General features: G+C 40.2%; 4 protein-coding genes across 4 annotated transcripts; 3 read left to right on the forward strand and 1 right to left on the reverse strand.

The window, feature by feature from the left end:
* Positions 1-1069: 1069 nt before the first annotated feature.
* Positions 1070-4420, reverse strand: LOC116206728 (L-ascorbate oxidase). Its single transcript, XM_031539521.1, has 7 exons — positions 3889-4420; positions 3680-3772; positions 3186-3398; positions 2862-3050; positions 2186-2645; positions 1818-2091; positions 1070-1698 (listed from the first exon to the last, which is right to left on the reverse strand). Exons 1-7 carry the CDS (start codon positions 4141-4143, stop codon positions 1467-1469), a joined length of 1716 nt encoding a protein of 571 aa, XP_031395381.1. The 5' UTR covers positions 4144-4420; the 3' UTR covers positions 1070-1466.
* A 4145-nt stretch (positions 4421-8565) lies between these two features.
* Positions 8566-10057, forward strand: LOC116207664 (trafficking protein particle complex subunit 12). Its single transcript, XM_031540716.1, has one exon. It carries the CDS (start codon positions 8681-8683, stop codon positions 9764-9766), a length of 1086 nt encoding a protein of 361 aa, XP_031396576.1. The 5' UTR covers positions 8566-8680; the 3' UTR covers positions 9767-10057.
* Positions 10058-11093: 1036 nt separating this feature from the next.
* LOC116207661 (bifunctional aspartate aminotransferase and glutamate/aspartate-prephenate aminotransferase) lies at positions 11094-15688 on the forward strand. Its single transcript, XM_031540713.1, has 10 exons — positions 11094-11356; positions 11822-12059; positions 12214-12307; positions 12398-12501; positions 13083-13331; positions 13415-13528; positions 13815-13898; positions 14207-14377; positions 14460-14573; positions 15350-15688. Exons 1-10 carry the CDS (start codon positions 11259-11261, stop codon positions 15488-15490), a joined length of 1407 nt encoding a protein of 468 aa, XP_031396573.1. The 5' UTR covers positions 11094-11258; the 3' UTR covers positions 15491-15688.
* Positions 15689-15825: 137 nt separating this feature from the next.
* On the forward strand, positions 15826-18488 carry LOC116207663 (B3 domain-containing transcription factor VRN1-like). Its single transcript, XM_031540715.1, has 4 exons — positions 15826-16583; positions 16968-17571; positions 17669-17814; positions 17901-18488. The coding sequence occupies exons 1-4, from the start codon at positions 16494-16496 to the stop codon at positions 18153-18155; spliced, it is 1095 nt and encodes a 364-aa protein (XP_031396575.1). The 5' UTR covers positions 15826-16493; the 3' UTR covers positions 18156-18488.
* Positions 18489-18491: the final 3 nt, after the last annotated feature.

An 18491-nucleotide genomic window follows, 5' to 3' on the forward strand; every position in this document is an offset into this window, starting at 1 on the left:
GATTATTGAAATCTCCTAAGAACGGCATACTCTCTAGCATTTCCACCGTAAAATATGAGTCATCTATATCAAATTGATGTCATGTAGCATAAGTTCATCAGATCTAGTGGCCCGTGTCCAGGAATAAACTGAAAGAGGCAAACACCTCTCTAAAATTTTTATATTTAGATTCAAAAGTTTTAAATTTTGATAAAACATCTTATATTGCCTCCCTACCTCCAATTCTAACTCAAAAAAATAAAAAATACTCATTCTTATTTGCTTTCTTATCGACCTCATCCCCTCATTCCGAATCTTGGATCCGCCCCTTCTAGCGTAGCATGATAGGACCACGGGCCTACATCAAAGCCTCTATAGGATGTTACGAAGTAACGGCTTCCGTTTGGAGTACCCTATAAGGTAAATCTATAAATGAGTGGGCTCCACAAGCGTTGTCGGTGCCTTTATGTAATTAAATGCGCATGCAAGAAAATAAAGAAGGTGTAACACAGTGGCACACTCCCTCCGTTATCGATTAAGAGGTTGCAGGTTCAAATCTCATGATGCGATACTTGTACTCCATTATTAGCTATTAGGATTTATATTTTATTATATTAAACCCATAAACTTTTCTTATAACCGAAAAAAAAGCGTGCAAGAGAGGGATTTTACTAGTGCAATGAGACACTTACCTTTGATCCAAAATCAAGAGATCCTCATCTGGTGGATATTGACCTGGCCTCTTAGAAACGAGCTTCCATATCCAATTTTGGCCAGATCTTACACATAACCCTAAAATGTCAAATTGCAATTCTTATGGTGGGCCAAGATCGGCCCGTATTGTAGTCTGGACTGGGCTAGCTCAAGCCCAAGTGGATCTCTTTCCCCTGTCTGTGTTCCAAGTTAACATCTCCAGCGATAAACCATCAGTGGATCAATTCAACGACCATCGGGTATTTAATTCGTCGACCACACCTTGTGAAATTAATGTGTATTTATTGTGAAATTAATCTTTCCAAAGAGATCAAACTATTATAAAAAAATTCCAACAAATCGACGCGATTCTTATAATGTGCACAATGTGATAGACTGAAATTAATTAGAGCAAAAACATCATTTCCGTGTTTGTAACACTACACAAATATCAATTGTACAATAAAATATTACATGACCGTGTTTACTTGATATAGATAAACACGTGAATGAATGGATACCAATATTTGCAAATCGCGCTTCCCTAAACCTAGACATGGTCAATATCGATGATGGTTACCGGTTGGATCGGGTCGTGTTAATTTAGATGATGGCTACACTCTCTTGGAGAGTATGCATCCACAAACATGAGACGATCCCTCCCCCAAATAACTGATTGCCAACATTGTGAGTTCGCACTCCCTACTTCCCTCGCTTAGTCGATTAGTGATCTCTTTCCTTCCCGCAATTCAAATATTCTTCGATCTGATTGGGATGAATTTTGCTGTCCCCGACTATGGCTTCCAGAACCCTTTCGTGATACCGCATCCCATGTTCTGCGAGGGTAACTTCCCGACTTTCTCGATGCCTTCTTCAAACACCACGCCCATGCCCATGTACAAATGCGATTCAATGTGGCAATGGAAAGCCCAGGCACCGGGGTTATCTGCCACAAATCTCAGGGCGGTCCACCCGTATCGGTGAACCGGGACCGTGTTCTTCATTATTGGGTCAACCAGATTATACCTAAAATAACACACTAGATTCGTGAGAAGGTAGCTAAAATAATAGAAGCCAATTTAAAGAAAGAAACTTCTAGCTGTAATATATTGGATAAATGTGTCCCTACGGTCATGAATTAGTACCTGGCCGGGTCCGAGTTGATATCAAACTTGCCCTCTCCGTATCCGAGGACCCAGAAGTCGTGTCCATGGAGGTGCCATGGGTGGGTTTCACTGTTGTTGTTGGTCAAGGTGTTGGCATTCTGCAGGATTATGTCCACCGTCGTGTTAAATTTCAATCGATATATAGAGTCGGACTTGGTGGCATTCGTGTTGTTCGCAACGCTGTAGATGTCATAGCTCGTGAAGTTGTAGCCTTCTGGTGGTGGCTTCTGGTCAAAGAGGTGCTGCGCATTGCCTGTCAGCCAAGTAAAGTTTTGTTTTAGGAATAATAATCTTCAATTGAACAAGTAAAATCTGTGCTCAAGTGTGATCTATTAATTGCAACTCACCTCGGCTTTCTTTGAGGGCAATCAAGTATGGCGTCTCAGGTAACGTGAATGACACGTTGTTCACCGACCACCGGGTATAACCATCGATCTTATTCTGTGTGTTGAGGAACACGATGATCCTGTCGGAAGTGGCCGGAGGAGGGTAGATGTAACCTTGGCGAGCTTTAATGGCAAGGCTCTGGGCCAGTCTCGGTTCTACTGCATCCCACAGAGGGCCTGCAGGTGGATCAGTCGGTGGCGATCTCTGTGGGTGGTTAGGGTAGTAGTTGAAGTGAGCCAGCCCGGGCGGGGTTGTGGAGTTACGGCTGACCACTGAGGTTGTCATCCAGTAGTTCCGGGATGGGTCCTGCTCGGCTTTCACTAGAATCGAATAGGTCTCTCCAGAGTAGATGAAGATGTTCTTCACCGTGAATGGCTCCACATAGTGTCCATCTGCCTCGACCACTGTCATGTTGTGTCCCTGAAAGATCGATAAATGAAGATTAAGATAATGTGGTATTATCAGGATTATCAGTGATGGAACCACTGTAACTTACAAGTCCATGTGTTTAAGTACCGCTTGGTTTTGGCCAATAAACCCAAACCTCGACTTAGCAGAATTGGATACAAGATGGATCATAGTTGCAACCTATTGTGTGCATACCTGGGAGGGAAATATATTAAGAATTTAAGATACCTCAATTTGGAAGCTTAGAGCTGATAAAGCAGTGATGCTTGTAAGTCTTAGCCGATACGTCTTTCCAGGGACAACTGTTAGCGTATATGGCGAGCATTCGGGATTGGTTGCATTGCAGACGCCCGGTTCCAAGTTCAGCGTGGTCAATTTTGAGCAGTTGAACCTTCCTTTGCCTTGAATCAGAAGCGACTGGAAAAAAAAATAATTCAAGCAACGAAATTAATAAATGTGATCACATGGCAAGTGACGACAAATCAATTCCAGCGCAGAAACCATATATCATGCTCAAAATTGAGATTGATCTATTTCTTCAGTGACGCTTACCTGAGGTTCTCCAACCCACACGAAAGGATCGGAGGATAAGCCAGCAGCCTGCTCGTAAGTGCTCTTGTGGTACCAGTCATTGAGTATTATGCTCCGGTCGTAGTCATAAGCAAATGGTTCCGAGACTCCATCAGGGACAGAAACTCGAATGGATCCATACAAGCCGGCTTGTCTCTGCATCCCATAGTGGGCATGGTACATGTACGTCCCCGGCTGTGAACAAGGGAAAAACGTATTATTTTCAGCAGTGTGATTGGTTTAGTTGATTGGACAAAGCTTCGTAACTATTCTTAATTGGCTGTGAATCGATGTTTAATTTATCTTAAAGTCCTAGGACGGCAGCTGAATTACTAATGGACAAGGTATTGAAAGTTGTTGAACCAACTTCAATGATCGTTGAAAAGATCAACTCAGCCCACACCTCTGCAATATATTTTCCCCGTATAAGCAATCAGATGGCTTATATATGGTAAGATATTTTAATATGCACTTACTCTGTCAACAACGAACCGATACGAGAAAGTGTCACCGGGAAGAATCGGGCATTGGGTGACACCCTCAGTTCCATCGCTCCACGGCGTCCCTATCTGCAACCAAACCCATCAAAACCAAACACGGGTTCAGCCTCGAAAAAACCCTGAAACCTTGTAAAACATTAATGGTATTCTGGTAGTTTCTCAGGGTGATTAACACTATGCCTTGCCTGTCTAATTCCATGCCAATGGATCGCCAAATTCTCCATCCCTAGACTGTTCGTGAGCTCAACGATGATGGTGTCGCCTTGCTGGGCCAAAATAGTTGGTCCTGGCGATCGGCCATTGATGGTGATGGCGAGTTTCTTCACGCAGTCTGGAGATTTGTATTCATACTTCACGTCCCATTTGTAGTGGCGAATCCTCCCCTCCGCGATTTCGATTGCACCAATGAGTAGAAGCAAGAACGTGAGTAACTTTATCATTTTGCAGCACCGGATATAATTAAGCTATACACTCGATATTTTCGCTGTCTCAATATCAACTAATCCCAGCTCTCAATGCTACAATCACAGGTTGCACGGGAAATTTTTTTTTTTTTTGTTACAAGAGAAGTTTATGAGCCTAATACAAGGAGGTTGATGGAGACAGTTCGCGCGGAATTTGCCACGAAGTAGAACACGACTAGCTAGTGAATGGGAAATCAACGGAGGCTCCTCCCTTTGCTCTAATAAGCTTGCTGCTTTCTCCTGATCCTTTCAGGATAGTATTCATATTTATAGTGACCACGTATAAAATATTATTATACCGCTTATAAAAACGTATAGCATATTATAAATATATTCTGGTCCAACTACGCGGGTTTGACAATTTCAAGGGGAGAACATCTTCGTGGAAATATCCTCTCAAGGCATCATATCTATATACTTTTTTTTTTTGTCCGCAACCTAGTTTGCAAAAAAGTTAATAATTTCAATTAATGCCGGTTCGAGTTGGATCGACCTGCTAAAAAATAAAGCGATCTATTTTATTCACAAAATTTAAATTTCAAACTTTTTTTTAAGAAAAATAAGTAACGAATCATTTGAATTAATTCATATAGTCTTCGGCTAGAGGTCGGTTTTAAAAATTTGAAAAGAAATACAAAAAATGAGACAGCACTTATTTTATTAACAATTTAACAACGCGAAGGATATTTAATTAATTAGCATGTGATTTACATTTCTTGTTTTTAATTTTTAGAGCAAATACATATAGCTTCCGAGCTAACTAGAGCTGATTTACGTAGCAGCCTACTTAGCAATTTATTAATTTATCCTCTATTCAAACACCTTCCAGAGCCAAGAAACTAATTCAATGCAGTAGAGCTCGTCGTCCTTTGACTTTGTAGTCATGAGTAGTTTCAACTTTCAAGTAATTTGATAATTAGCGGAATTTCTTTCGTGTCTATTTACTTCCCCATCCTATATCCCTACGTACTCGACCTTCCCCTGTGTCAATATTTTCCTAAGCTAAGCTTTCTTCAGTAAAAGAACGAATTGCGCGACTAGTGCAATTCCTATAATTAAACCAAACGCTACATCACCATGAATTAAAGGAAGCTCCGGTGTGCATTAGATTTTTCGAGTAACACTAAGCGATGATGGTGGTTCAAGACAAACCATTAGCATCGATGTACAACAATATGAGCATAGAAAATTAGTAAGATTATCATCTCTACACGGAATCAAAAGAAGAATACAACGTATATTCTTTATATTCTATAATACCCAAAAGAGAATAAGAAAAAAAGAGAAAGAATGTGTTGCATAATGACACACGTTTTCGGCTGATAATCAAAAGGTTTCAAGTTTAATTATCGTAGTGAAACTACTCGTATCTGTTTTATCAATTGATGATTTTTATTTCATTATATTAAACTCTTGAGTCTCCCTTATAATCGGAAAAAAAAAACAAAAGAAGAATATTATGGGTTGACGCACGTGTTTTCATTATTGTTTTCTAAATTAAAATATAGAAAGGGTCAGATTTGGAGACCTAGCTAGTTGGCATTCATTTCGTTCAGCTCGATCCATGCGGGGTACAGGCTGCAACTTGCTAAGTTTTGCATTTTACAGTCCATATGGTTTTTCTTCTACCTTCATTTATGAGACTATCTTAAGCATAATGCCGCAGATAGACTAATGAGGACCGTATGATTAATAAGGGAGCGTTTGATTTTAGAGTGTAATTTTAAAATCATAACTTTGATTTTAATTCTACCCACAACAAAATAAATTATCTTATCAAAATCAAAATTATGGGTCAACCCCTAAATATTTATACCGGGTTGTTTCAGTGAGGAGGGCAGCTATCAGTCAAATTGCTTTGACCGGTCAAAGGAGTGTGGGGCCCGCAGCATTGAAAAACACCCATTCAAATCAAAATTAAAATTAAGTTAAAATCAATCTAACAAATCAAACTGTCCTAAATGTCTTTTTCCTTGAAATTTCCATGAAATAAGAATTCAGGGGAAAAAATCCAAATGGTCATCAGATTAAAAGTCTTTTTCCTCTAGTAGATGAATTGCCTCCATTTGATAAATGCATGTAACTGATATGATAAAACATCTTTATGTGATATTATATATATATATATATGTATATGTATCATGTAGACATAAGTCCATATCGCAAAACTATATTTAAGGATATTGCAAAACTATATTTAAGGACCGTCGGATTAAAAGTCTTTTTCCTTGAAATTTCCATGGAAGGGAAATAAGAATCCAGGGGAAAGAATCCAAAAGGTTGACCTCGATGATTTATATCTAATTGCTATATTACAATGACGTAACCTGACAATCAAAATGTTTCAAATTCAATACTTACTGAAACAATAAGTGTCAATTTGATAACTATTAGATTTTCTCTTTCTTTATATTATGCCTACGAGCCTCCCTCGTAATTGAAAAAAATATCTAACTGCTATATCGATAAATATCTACCTATATCTATGCATTTTAATATTCTAAGTACGTACATATATGGACATAATAAAGTTGAACTTCCTTTATAGGCCACACTAGGAAAGAGCATGACTAGCCAGCCTATAAATATAGCCCTCCGGTACACCTAAGACAAATTCATACAAGACCTTTAATTTGAATGTGGACTCAATGAATTATTTGTGGTGAATGTATACATACATATATATGTATATGCATATGAAATTTTTTGAGTTCTTTATTCTTTTTCTCCTATTAATTAGGGAGCACCAGTTGACTCTATATTCAAGACAATCCCTTAATGCATTTGACCTTATGCGAAATTACGATGTTCGTGGGGTTCAATTTATATATTTATGCTCAGATTGAATGGAGTTAGTTCAAAGTATCGATGAATGCGTGATATAAACATGAAGGAGGATTCTTTAGGACTAGAATGTTTACGATCAATATATATCATCTTCATCCATTGGATGGTTACATATTTTCAATTTCTCAAGCTAAGATTCGTGAAAATTAATGCTTTGACCAGATGTTCAACTAACCGTTTGTGAGGATTTCATATTATCCGGGCGAAAAGTTTCCATATGAGAATGGTTGTCGATGCTTTTGCAAGGCAGAACAACCCGGCCTATTTCGTAAAATGTGGTCAAAATTCATATGCAACGCATGAGATAGATAAATAATAATTCAATAAATAAAATATATATATATATATATAAATTCCATTGGCGTAGTTGAATAAATAATTATTCAATAAATAAATAATGAATCTCTCTTTATGGTTTTTTTATTTGCAAATGGAAAATAAGGTTAATTTTTTTATTCAATGTAGGTAGTTGGTATGGGGTTTCGATCTAATAAGGCCCATCGCTGATAGTTAAGTTAAGCCCGATCCAAAGTTCTATTTATCATGTGACCATCTTGGGTCCAATAAGAAAAGGACAGGACAGCATTGGACGTCGTAAACTTATCGTACTTGCCTCTATGTTCGTTTGTTAAGCCCATAAATAAGCCGATCTCTTTCCTTTAAATAACTTGGTGGGCTTTATTTAATCTGACCCAAGAGGGATCATCAATTCATCACCGACAACGCCCAATCTAATTCTTAATGGATCAACGTTGTTTTTGTTCAATAGAACTTCCAAAACTTTATTAGGGAAGAGCCGAACTGAGTTGTGCATTCGGCATATCGTCTAGTTGTTTGAAACTTTATATCTTGTAAAATTTTCGATTGGCCCGAAGTGATTGGCCAAATCTCCAATCAAAAAAATTCAAGCTAAAGATTTATGAAGCTCAATATCTTTTAAATTCAAGAAGTTCCTTTTTATTTTTCGGAGTGGAATTGACTGTTATCATTACGTTCACTGTAAGAAAATAAATCTATTCTCATCTTTCTAATGAGAAATAGTGGCTCTTCTATTAGAAAGTAGGTTAGCAATTTGGCCAAGTTATCGATGCAAATGACTGCAACCTAACCCGCTTGATGCATGAGTAATAATAAAGATGTAGATCTATAGAGTTGGAAAAGCATACGAATCGGGACCTTTTCAGCATATCACCGATGTGAGTAGCTAATGTAACACAATGATAAGAAGAAGGAAATGAAAGTTAGAACAAAAACGAACTTGGAAAAGTCTCCATAGTACATGTAACACGTCTACGATCTTTATTTTGTGTTGCCTGTACGCCTAGCTCTAGTATAAGTATCGACTATGTAGTGAATTAAGAAAACGAGGATAATGAGTTAAATTAAGTTATAAATTATGCTTGAATATCTTAAATAGTAAATACTGACATCACGTGAAATTCAGGGAGTAAATTAGAATAACTTATAACTATATAGGTTAAACTGAGAAATACAAGGAGTTTTGGGGTCAAATCATAATAAATTACACTTGAAAAAGGTTTCATTTCATTCCCTTGTCGACTGAGTCGAGGTCGTCGGAGTAGTTGTTCCTTCTTCCCGGTTTCACGAAAACCGGCAAATCGGGATAGACAACCGCCGTGGTCCGTGCACGGACAGGGCCACCATCATGGAGCAGGAGTCAACCGACGCCGGCGCCCTGCTCGATCCCCTATCGAACCCATTCGCATCGCTGGACTCCCTATCACCGGACCTCTCCTCCCTCAACGACCTGGCTACCCGCGGCTCGTGGCGGTCCATCCTCGACAAGGTGTCCCGATCGCGTTCCCTCAACCTTCTCCGCCACCCCCACCACCACCTCACCTACCTCTCCTTCAACGTCCTCGCCCTCTCGAAGCTCCGCCGCTTCGCCGACGCCAGCGCTGAGCTTGAGTCCCTCCAAGACCTCGACAGCCCCGAATACAGGTACGAATCCTACCCCAAGATCTACCCCGACCGGTCCGGTTCCATGGTCCCCTTCTTCCTCCGGTGGCTCCACTGCATTGTCCCCCTCAGACTGGAGCAGCGCAGGGAGGGTTTAGATCGCCTCTACAGGCTGGTCGACCTCGTTAGGGAAAAATTGAAAGAAAGGGAAGCTAATTCCCGCGAAGAGTCGTTGAATGTGTGGAAAAGGAGGGAGCTTTTTGTGATGAACACCATCATTGGAGACCACTTGAGCCACAAGGAGTTCAGTGTTTGCTTGGATTTGATTAAGGATTTGCTTAGTAGGGATTGCTCAGGTTTGGATGCGGTTCTGTTGTCGAAACTAGGTTATATTCAGTTGCAGGTGGGAGACTTGGAGGGCGCTAAAGGAGCATTCAGTCGGGTCGAGGGAATATCAAGTGAAGGGAATTCCGTGGAATTGAAGAACCTCGTGAACCGAAACAAGGCATTGATTTACTTGGTCGGGAAAGATTATGTTTCAGCAGTTAGAGAATACGAGGTGTGTATCGAGAGGGACCATATGGATTTTGTGGCGATCAACAACAAGGCAATTTGTTTGATGTACTTGAGGGACTTGTCGGACTCGATAAAGGTGTTGGAGAACTCGCTCGAGAGGGTTCCCATGGTCGCGTTGAACGAGACCCTCGTGGTGAATCTTTGCAGCATGTATGAGTTGGCTTATGTTAATCACTCAGAGATTAAGAAGACTCTGAGCAATTGGATTGCCCGGGTGGCTCCCGATGATTTTGACTCATCATGTACGAGGATTTGAGGCTGTGTCATCCCCTTTTTGGCCAGTGCGGTTACTTGTGAATGTATACTTTACTGAATTATGTGAGCACTTGTTCTTAACATCAGAGCCGCATAAAGTTGCCCGAGTCGAAACATTGAATCAATTTATTTCATAAGCTTGTAGTCCATAATTTTTCCAGCAATGTTGATTTAGATGCTTAAATTGTTTCCCCATTGGGTAAAGTAGGAGCAATCTGTATCGAACCTGCTTCTGAAGATGATGACAATGACATTTGGTTGGAGTACAAATTCTTTCTGGCTCTTTCTTATCCATGGAAGCGAACTGTTGTTTCTTGCTTGTGCTGATGGCTGATGTTCATTTCAATACGGTAGCCTTTTCATTCTTTTAAGGATGGCATACTTTCACAGACGTATGGTTGAGGAAGTATTGGTTGTGTTCTAATTGGCTTGTCGTAAATTTTATAAATTTTGAGCATGGTCCTTAGTTTTTGGTTGTATTAGTATATTCACTTGTTCAGACTTCTCATTGCAGTGCTTTGATAGTTTTAATTGGTAGACAACCTTGTCAAATTTGTTAATTTAATGCCTCCTATGTTGTTCATAGATTTAGCATGTCTGTCCTGCTTTGGGGCGTATTGAATAATGTGGTGGTGTTCTACATTGATTCCTCTCTGATATAAGTCCAAATGCAGGTGCCTATTCAAGCCTAATGGAGCTTTTTCTATGCTGCAAATTGAACGAACTTACTTTGGATGATTGATTGCCGTATTCTCTCTATTTGATACCAACTCTGTTAACCCACGGTAACTTGACATTATCATATTTCAATCCTTTCTCAACATGATATATATTGACTTTATCATTCAGTGGATGTAAATTTGCCCTACTTGAAGGGATCAAAGTGGTTGGTGAGGTAGACTAGATACTAATGTAGCTTGAGCTCATTCTCTGATACGCACAGCTCTCATATTCTCTGCAATTCCGACCGAGTTTGATCTCGCGCTTGGTCCAATAACCGGACACCAAGGACCAATTCTCATAATCGTTACCTAACATGATCTTTCTGCTCCACAACACGCAGTGGTCACCATTAGATTCACCTACTCAGTCGTAATCTTTCGGAACAAGGACAACTTGTTCACGTTCTCTCCCCGTTTAGCACTGATTTCTTCTTTGACTCACTGATCTAACATAGTTTAGTTTTACTATGTAAGCCTGACCTCCCAGCACATGCGGGCCCCACATGATTGGCATGGACGGCGCAGATTTGTACACCTCGGATAGGTTATTATTGGAAAAAAGAAAAAGGGGGAAGTACCACCATATCAAAGCACAACAACCTCCGCCTCTGTTCTTCTCCTTCAGTATTCTCCTCTCCCACCTAACCCCCCCGACAAATTTTCCACCATGGCGCATATATAACGTCTGTAAATACAAATGTTGAGGCATCGCTCTCGCAGTTTCTTCACCGGACCCAAGTCTTCCACCAACTGAGCCTACCTACCCCTCACATGGCGGCTTCCTCGGGAATTGCCCTGACATCTTCTCGGGTCGCTCTGGGGGACCAGGCTCTTGGGCATTCCTTCCCTTCCAGCAATTCCCCCTTCAGGTGCGTCTAGCTCGGGCATTCTTCATTCTATGATTCTGGGTTCTCGTCAAAATCGGAGCTTTCCGCTTTGCGGTTTTAGTCTTCTGAAATTTGAGTGAAAGCTTCGATCTTTGGTCTGAGAAATGAAGCTTCTTTGTTAGAATGAGAAGTCCTGAGCTAATAATCTTTGTCCTATACTTTCAGTTATGAGTCGAAAATGGAGCAAATAGGCCCGACAATCTACTTTCACATGTGTAAACATTCGCATTTTTCATTATAATGTTAAGGTAAATCTGGTGCAAGTAGTTTCATTGAGGTTGGTCTGCATTTGCAATGAAGAGGTTTGTTGATCTTAGCACAATTCCAGAACGAACTCTGAAAGATCACTGCTTGTGCTGCGTGTTCACGTCCTTGTTCCGTATTCCCCTCTACATTACAGTGTTGGGACTGCTAATTTCATTAGAACCAACCATAATACTGGTACAGGTCGGTCGAATATACAAGGAAAGTGAGGTTGCCCAAGATGACAGCAGTGGTGAAAGCAATGAGTGGCCACAACCACGTGGATATTGATCTGACTTTAAGTCCAAGAGTGAATGCTGTAAAGCCCTCGAAAACAGTTGCCATAACTGACCAAGCCGTAGCTCTTGCTCTTGCTGGTGTGCCTGTCATCAAATTAGCCGCTGGAGAACCTGACTTTGATACACCTGCTCCGATAAGAGAGGTTTGACCCTTTAAATCTGATCATTTTCTGTATTGTCATGGAGAACTGTTCTTTTGTTTGTCAAGCAAGAAAACTAAGAGTCTGTAGTACCAGATATAGCCTTTCATAATTTGTGTCATTTCAGTAATCTGTATTGTTCTTTGTTTCACCACAGGCCGGGATAAATGCAATACGGGAAGGTTATACGAGGTACACTCCAAACGTGGGCACATTAGAACTTCGAAAAGCAATTTGTCAGAAGCTGAAAGGTTTGGTTATTGCTGTGCTTTGACTAAAACTCTCTGGTTGTCCATTTTTCTTTTGTTTTGCCCATGTTGAGTTGTTTACTTTTGGTGTAGAGGAGAATGGGCTTCCATATACTCCGGACCAGATTGTAGTCAGCAATGGAGCCAAGCAGAGCATTCTTCAGGCAGTTCTCGCAGTCTGTTCTCCAGGTGACGAGGTATTGTTGTCACTGTATAGTAACATGAAACTCAAAAGCACCTTGAGTTCTAGCAATCTGTTACCTGTAAACTTGTCTTCAATTCTTTGCCTTTGCTGTGGGGGCCAACTTTCACAAATTAATTGGATTACTTAACTCACTACTCTAAAGCTCAAAAACCTCAAAAGAAATTTTCAAGGCAAACCTTTGCACTGTTGGAATTCTCTAGCTGTAAATGTCTTAGCTATATCTCAAACTTGATAATATTATCTGCCAATAGAGACTTACATGTGTTTGTGGAAAGCTCTATAAGATTATTGAGTTTCTCAATTTTTTTTCTGCTTGAAAAAGCAAGAAACTCATGGAGAAATGGGTTCCTTGTACTTCATTAGACGTCAACTCCTAAACATCTGTTAGAATGCAATTTAGCAGGGTGTTCCCTTATTTTCTTTGTTTTCAATTAATGGAGATAGAAAAAATGGAAAATTTTATGTGTTCTCACAAATGAAACAGAGTCCTTTTAGTGCTTGGTGAAGGACTCCTTAGATTGAAATTGTAAAGTACCTGCGGCTTCTATTTATGAAACCTTACTGTTCTCTCAGGTTATAATACCATCTCCCTTCTGGGTGAGTTACCCCGAAATTGCAAGACTTGCCGATGCAACACCGGTGATTCTCCCAACGCACATCACTGAAAATTTCCTGATGGACCCTGAGATCCTGGAATCTATGCTTACCGAGAAATCGAGAGTGCTTATCCTCTGTTCGCCCTCTAATCCCACAGGGTCTGTTTACTCAAAGAAAGTGCTGGAAGAGATTGCTCGCGTAGTCGCCAAGCACCCAAGACTTCTGGTATGAACAGGGTTTTCCATTTTTCTCCCCCTTAGATGTCTCTAATTAAGGCGTATCTTACATCCTAAAGTTCTACATTTCAGGTTCTGTCAGATGAGATCTACGAACACATAATCTATGCCCCAGCAACTCATACAAGCTTTGCATCGTTACCGGGCATGTGGGAGAGGACCCTGACTGTAAACGGGTTTTCAAAGGTACCTATGTTTCCATGCATAGTTTTCAGTAGTGTGCTAAAGATTAGTCGAGCTGTGAGTTTGTTTATCTAACCAGATTTATAGAACAGTATCGAGAATCATTTTAAAATATAAATGTACTAAATTTAATCTTCTGATCCAGTTAAATGGGTCCATCAACTGGTTCAATTCAGTTTTTACAACTATGGGTTCCCTGTTTATCTCAACATATGGATTGTTGAGTTTTTCTGTAAAGGCTTTGTATTTGTATTATGAGTTCCATGAAAGTTTTTCTGAACATCTACAGGCCTTCGCAATGACTGGGTGGCGGCTTGGGTACATCGCAGGTCCAGAACACTTCATTGCTGCATGTGGGAAAATTCAGAGCCAGGTAATGCCAAAACGTTAATTCTAGTGTCTGGCTGCAATCATTTTGACTGTGAAGGGAAGGGAAAAACTTCTGGAAATTTAGTGCCAATTTTCCTGTTCTCTATTTTTCTTCTTGCAAAATGAAGAAATTAAATTCGAAAATGTATTGAACTACATAAACAAGACATCTTATTACCTGAATCATCTAGTAAGTTCCATCAAACATAATTTATTTCCTAAGCTAAATTTTTTAAAATAAAAAAATGGAATGCTCTGGGACTTGATAGTTCAAATTTACACTTTTTTCACCCCTTTTCGTTTCTTATCCAGTTCACTTCCGGCGCAAGCAGTATTTCTCAGAAGGCTGCAATGGCTGCATTAGGACTAGGTTATGCTGGTGGCGAAGCTGTTTCCACAATGGTTAAGGCCTTCAGAGAGCGGCGAGATTACTTGGTTAAGAGCTTCGGCGAGTTGGAGGGTGTGAAGATATCAGAGCCCCAGGTGCCAAATTAAGCTCCAGGAAAATGTAACTCTTTTCTTGGTAATGATCCCAAATTCTCATTGCTGGGACTCTCATGTGCAGGGAGCTTTCTATCTCTTCATCGATTTCAGCTGCTACTACGGATCAGAAGTTAAGGGGTTCGGTGTAATTGATGGCTCAGAGTCCTTATGCCGATACCTGCTGGACAAGGCTCAGGTGTGACTCAATTTTTTGCTATTCGAGCATCCCCTTCTGTTTCGCGTGGAACAAGATATTTTTGTTGAAGCTGGAGATAGAACTCATCCCATTTATAAATAAAGGGCAAATTACAAAAAAAAACCCAAATTTTGTCCTAAATTTTGTTTTGTAACAGAAAAAACCATAAGTTTTCTAAAATGTCTCAAAAGTGACCTCCGTTATAACTTCCGTCAATTTTTGCCTACGTGTGACCTACGTGGACTGTTAAAGCCTACGTGTGACCTACGTGGACTGTTAAAGGGACCCACCATCAGCAGCAAAAATTGACGGAAGTTATAACGGAGGTCATTTTTGAGACATTTTAGAAAACTTATGGTTTTTTCTGTTACAAAACAAAATTTAGGACAAAATTGAGACATTTTACAAAATTTGAGTTTTTTTTTTGTAATTTACCCATAAATAAATGCAGCGGCATGTCTTTCTTATGTGCTATGGAGCAGTAGACAAGCCATGTTTCCTGTCAACAGTGTGAAGCTGTAAATTATTAATGAAAATTTATTATGGACTGGGTCTGTGGAATGCACACATTGACACAATTTTGTCGAGGCCTACTGCAGGACCTCGGGTCTTGGCATTCTCTGGAACTGGTTACACTTATGCTCTAATCACCACTTCTGTATTGATAATTCTTCACAGCTCGGCCCACCATAACTGTTCAAAGGATGTGTATGTACATCCACTCATCTGTGCCACTTTCTTGGTCTTTTGACTGAACATCTTTGAACCATTCACAGGTTGCATTGGTCCCAGGGGATGCCTTCGGAGAGGACACTTGCATTCGCATATCCTACGCTGCTGCACTCTCGGAACTGCAAAATGCAGTCGAGAGAATCAAGAAAGCCCTTGTCCCGCTCAGGCCGGCTGTTCCCGTTTAAGTCCATGGAGACGATGTCAGTTTTAGCCTGTCTTTACTTGTCTGTGTATGATTATTTCCATGGAGACTCTGTTCTGTTGTTGTACTTGCTTTTGTTGCAAATATATTTTTATGTTGTTTGAGTAAACTTCAGCTATGACATTTAACATCGATTGTTTTCCCATATTTTAATGAAGACATGAGGTGAATTCATCGATCATGAGAATTATCTTTTGGTTAAAGAAGAAAAGAATATTATTAATGCTTGATGTTTACGTACCATAAAGACTACTTTCTTTTCTTTTTCCTTTTTTTTATTTGTTTTGTTTTAACGCGTATGAAGCATGAATGGTAAAGACCCATATTTGGCCACCTTTGACCCAGAGTTCTTTTATACATTATTAGCAAATTGTCACATGTCCTGCGAGCAGGCTACATAATTGATAAAGCCTAATCTGTAATTTTCTGATGGACTGTCGTGAGTAGTTTGAGACCTGCCCAGGGATATGCTATTGTCATCGATTAACTCGGACGTTCGACGGTTTGGGTTGTTGTCTTGGATGTTTAGCACACACCAAACCCATCTATAACCATTCTCGTCACCCTAGAGTTTTAACTATGGAGCCAGTTGGTCCCCATTCAGCACTGATTCAATGTACGATTCAGTCGATTAAGCTACATAGCAACTGCCTCGGGAATATACCATGCAAGATGAGCTCATTCCTTGTGCTAGAAACTTTTACTACAATGAGCAATCTTCACTTGCAGGAAGCTAATTCCAGAAAAGCTCATACATATTTTTCCATCAACGGCCAATGTAATAAATAAGAGCCCCAGTGGCCTTCTTAATTAAATATTAAGCAGAGCTTCTTCAATGGTATGGCAGGTCCAATTCATGCCCTCTGCACATTGAGAAGAAGCCAACACAACCCCCCTTCAAATTTTCCCACTAGAAGGATTTGAGTTGCTTCATCTTAAAGACCAGCAATCCCAGAAATTTTCTACAAGCTTGCCTAAACAGTTCCATGGAAGAGACTGGGGGGAGCCACTTTGAGTCACCGACTCCTCATTTCTTCAAGATAATACATCCTTACTCACTTCGACTCGGGAAGATTGTAAGTTTGCTCCGTTCTCTGTTCTCTCACGTTTGGCTCAGTTCTGTTTCTCTTTTTTCTGATCTAGTCTTGGGATTAATGCAATATATAAGGAGGAGGGGAATGAAAATTCTTAGTTGGATTACTTGTGTGTTCAAGTTTCTTATCTTCAAAACCTAAGTATGAAGTATTCCTTTTTTTTTTTTGGTTCTGGCTTGGAAAGGTTTCTGGATAATCCATCTTATTTACTGTACAGTAGATTAATGAATATTATGGTTCGGCGTAACTGGCTTTCCTTGTGATGGATGTATGCTTTTGTAGTTTCTTTTTTCTTGTTTGATTGATAGGTGCTTTTGTAGTTTCTTTGTTTGATCTGAGTAAGCCGATTTTATATATCTTGTACAGTCCATTCCTAAGAGGTTTGTCAGGAAGTACGGGGACAATCTTCCGAATGCAGTGATTCTCAAGGTCCCAAACGGCGAGAGCTGGAAAGTTTGGTTGGAAAAGTGTGATGATGCCTTCTGGTTACAGAAAGGGTGGCCAGAGTTCATAGAACATTACTCTATCGAGGAACAATATCTCGTGAACTTCTGCTATGTGAAGAAATCTGTTTTCCAAGTGGTAATATTTGACAAAAGCGCAACTGAGATAGAATACCCGCTGAAATCAGCCAATGTCAAAAGGGTTAAGCCCGTTCCTGAATCTCTTTCTTCGGAGATGGAGGAATCTGCTTATAAAACTTCACCCGGAACCTTGTCAGGTTATGAGGTGGAACAGGAGATTGAATGTGGTCATGTTGAACCTGATGTCGAATCGTCCTCATCAGAGATGGAGGAGTCAACAGATAACTCAGTCAGTATCATGAGAGATCTTGAGCCTGCAATGGAAATTAGCTGCGACAGTGATGACCTGACTCCGAACTCTGGTCTCGAATCAAGACGTTCCAAGCTTGGGGAGAAGAAGCTGAAGCACCGGAAAACACTAAATCATTCATCGAAGCAGTTGAGAGGCATGAATCTCACTCCATACTTCATATGATTCTGCCGTTTCCCAGTCTGTTTGATTGAATTTAACTCTAGGACTTGAATAAATTCTTTGTAATGCAGGCAAAGCAATAAATGTTGCTCCGCCAGTTTCTCTGACTCGGAGAATTCTGAAGTTTGCCAAATCATCCGAAGCAGTGAATTTCAGGTCAGAGTATCCCTTCTTCCACGTTCTCATGACTGAATCGTATGTGAAGTCTGGAAGTGTGGTAAGTTTCCCCCAACAAAGGTTTGAGGTCTGTGTTTTGCAGTGTTACTATAATATCAAACCGTTCTAAGCCTCAATTTTTTATAGGCTATCTCAAAAGGATTCATCGTGAGGAATAATTTAGAGGAAGCGCCACAAAAAGTCATGCTTCGACATTCTGACAGATTGTGGCCTGTGAGCATGAACTACTATAAGGCAAAAGCTCGTGGAGGCAGCTTATGCGGGGGATGGGCAGCATTTGTGAGGCAAAACCACATAAAGGTCGGAGATATCTGTATTTTCGAGCTCGTCAAGAAGAAAGGGGTCATCTTCAACGTGACTGTATTGAGATGCGGTGGTTAGTCGGTCACATTTGTTCCAGGAGTGATGAGACGGAAGACAGATGGTGATGGTGAAATTTGAAATCGTTGGCTAAAGTTGAAGAGAAGCCGCTTTGAAGATCAAAGAAAACTTGTGATGCCTACTTAATGCATTATCAGTTTAGTCGGTAGTTATGATCAATAAGCTCGATAATCTAAGTGTAAATCAATCACTCCTCAATTCACATGCATATGATTTGTAAGAGGCTGTAATTATACAATGTCAGTCAAATTCAAAAGGACCCCTGTTCTCCTTTTGTCATCCAACATACCATGTTCGGTGTCCCCAACATCTGGACTAATTTGTCATCCCATGTAT

This window comes from Punica granatum, chromosome 5, assembly GCF_007655135.1.
Source record: "Punica granatum isolate Tunisia-2019 chromosome 5, ASM765513v2, whole genome shotgun sequence".
NCBI classification, from domain to species: domain Eukaryota; kingdom Viridiplantae; phylum Streptophyta; class Magnoliopsida; order Myrtales; family Lythraceae; genus Punica; species Punica granatum.

What these genes read in the sequence shown, in the direction of transcription:
- LOC116206728 (XM_031539521.1), bottom strand. Translation starts at nt 4,143, where the DNA reads ATGATAAAGTTACTCACGTTCTTGCTTCTACTCATTGGTGCAATCGAA. An exon ending in ATTGGCATGGAATTAGACAG is followed by an intron (nt 3,773 to 3,888) that starts GCAAGGCATAGT and finishes GTTTGGTTGCAG; the next exon opens with ATAGGGACGCCGTGGAGCGA. An exon ending in ATCGGTTCGTTGTTGACAGA is followed by an intron (nt 3,399 to 3,679) that starts GTAAGTGCATAT and finishes CCTTGTTCACAG; the next exon opens with CCGGGGACGTACATGTACCA.
- LOC116207661 (XM_031540713.1), top strand. Translation starts at nt 11,259, where the DNA reads ATGGCGGCTTCCTCGGGAATTGCCCTGACATCTTCTCGGGTCGCTCTG. An exon ending in AATTTGTCAGAAGCTGAAAG is followed by an intron (nt 12,308 to 12,397) that starts GTTTGGTTATTG and finishes CTTTTGGTGTAG; the next exon opens with AGGAGAATGGGCTTCCATAT. An exon ending in TGAAGATATCAGAGCCCCAG is followed by an intron (nt 14,378 to 14,459) that starts GTGCCAAATTAA and finishes TCTCATGTGCAG; the next exon opens with GGAGCTTTCTATCTCTTCAT.
- LOC116207663 (XM_031540715.1), top strand. Translation starts at nt 16,494, where the DNA reads ATGGAAGAGACTGGGGGGAGCCACTTTGAGTCACCGACTCCTCATTTC. An exon ending in CACTTCGACTCGGGAAGATT is followed by an intron (nt 16,584 to 16,967) that starts GTAAGTTTGCTC and finishes TATCTTGTACAG; the next exon opens with TCCATTCCTAAGAGGTTTGT. An exon ending in ATGTGAAGTCTGGAAGTGTG is followed by an intron (nt 17,815 to 17,900) that starts GTAAGTTTCCCC and finishes AATTTTTTATAG; the next exon opens with GCTATCTCAAAAGGATTCAT.
- LOC116207664 (XM_031540716.1), top strand. Translation starts at nt 8,681, where the DNA reads ATGGAGCAGGAGTCAACCGACGCCGGCGCCCTGCTCGATCCCCTATCG.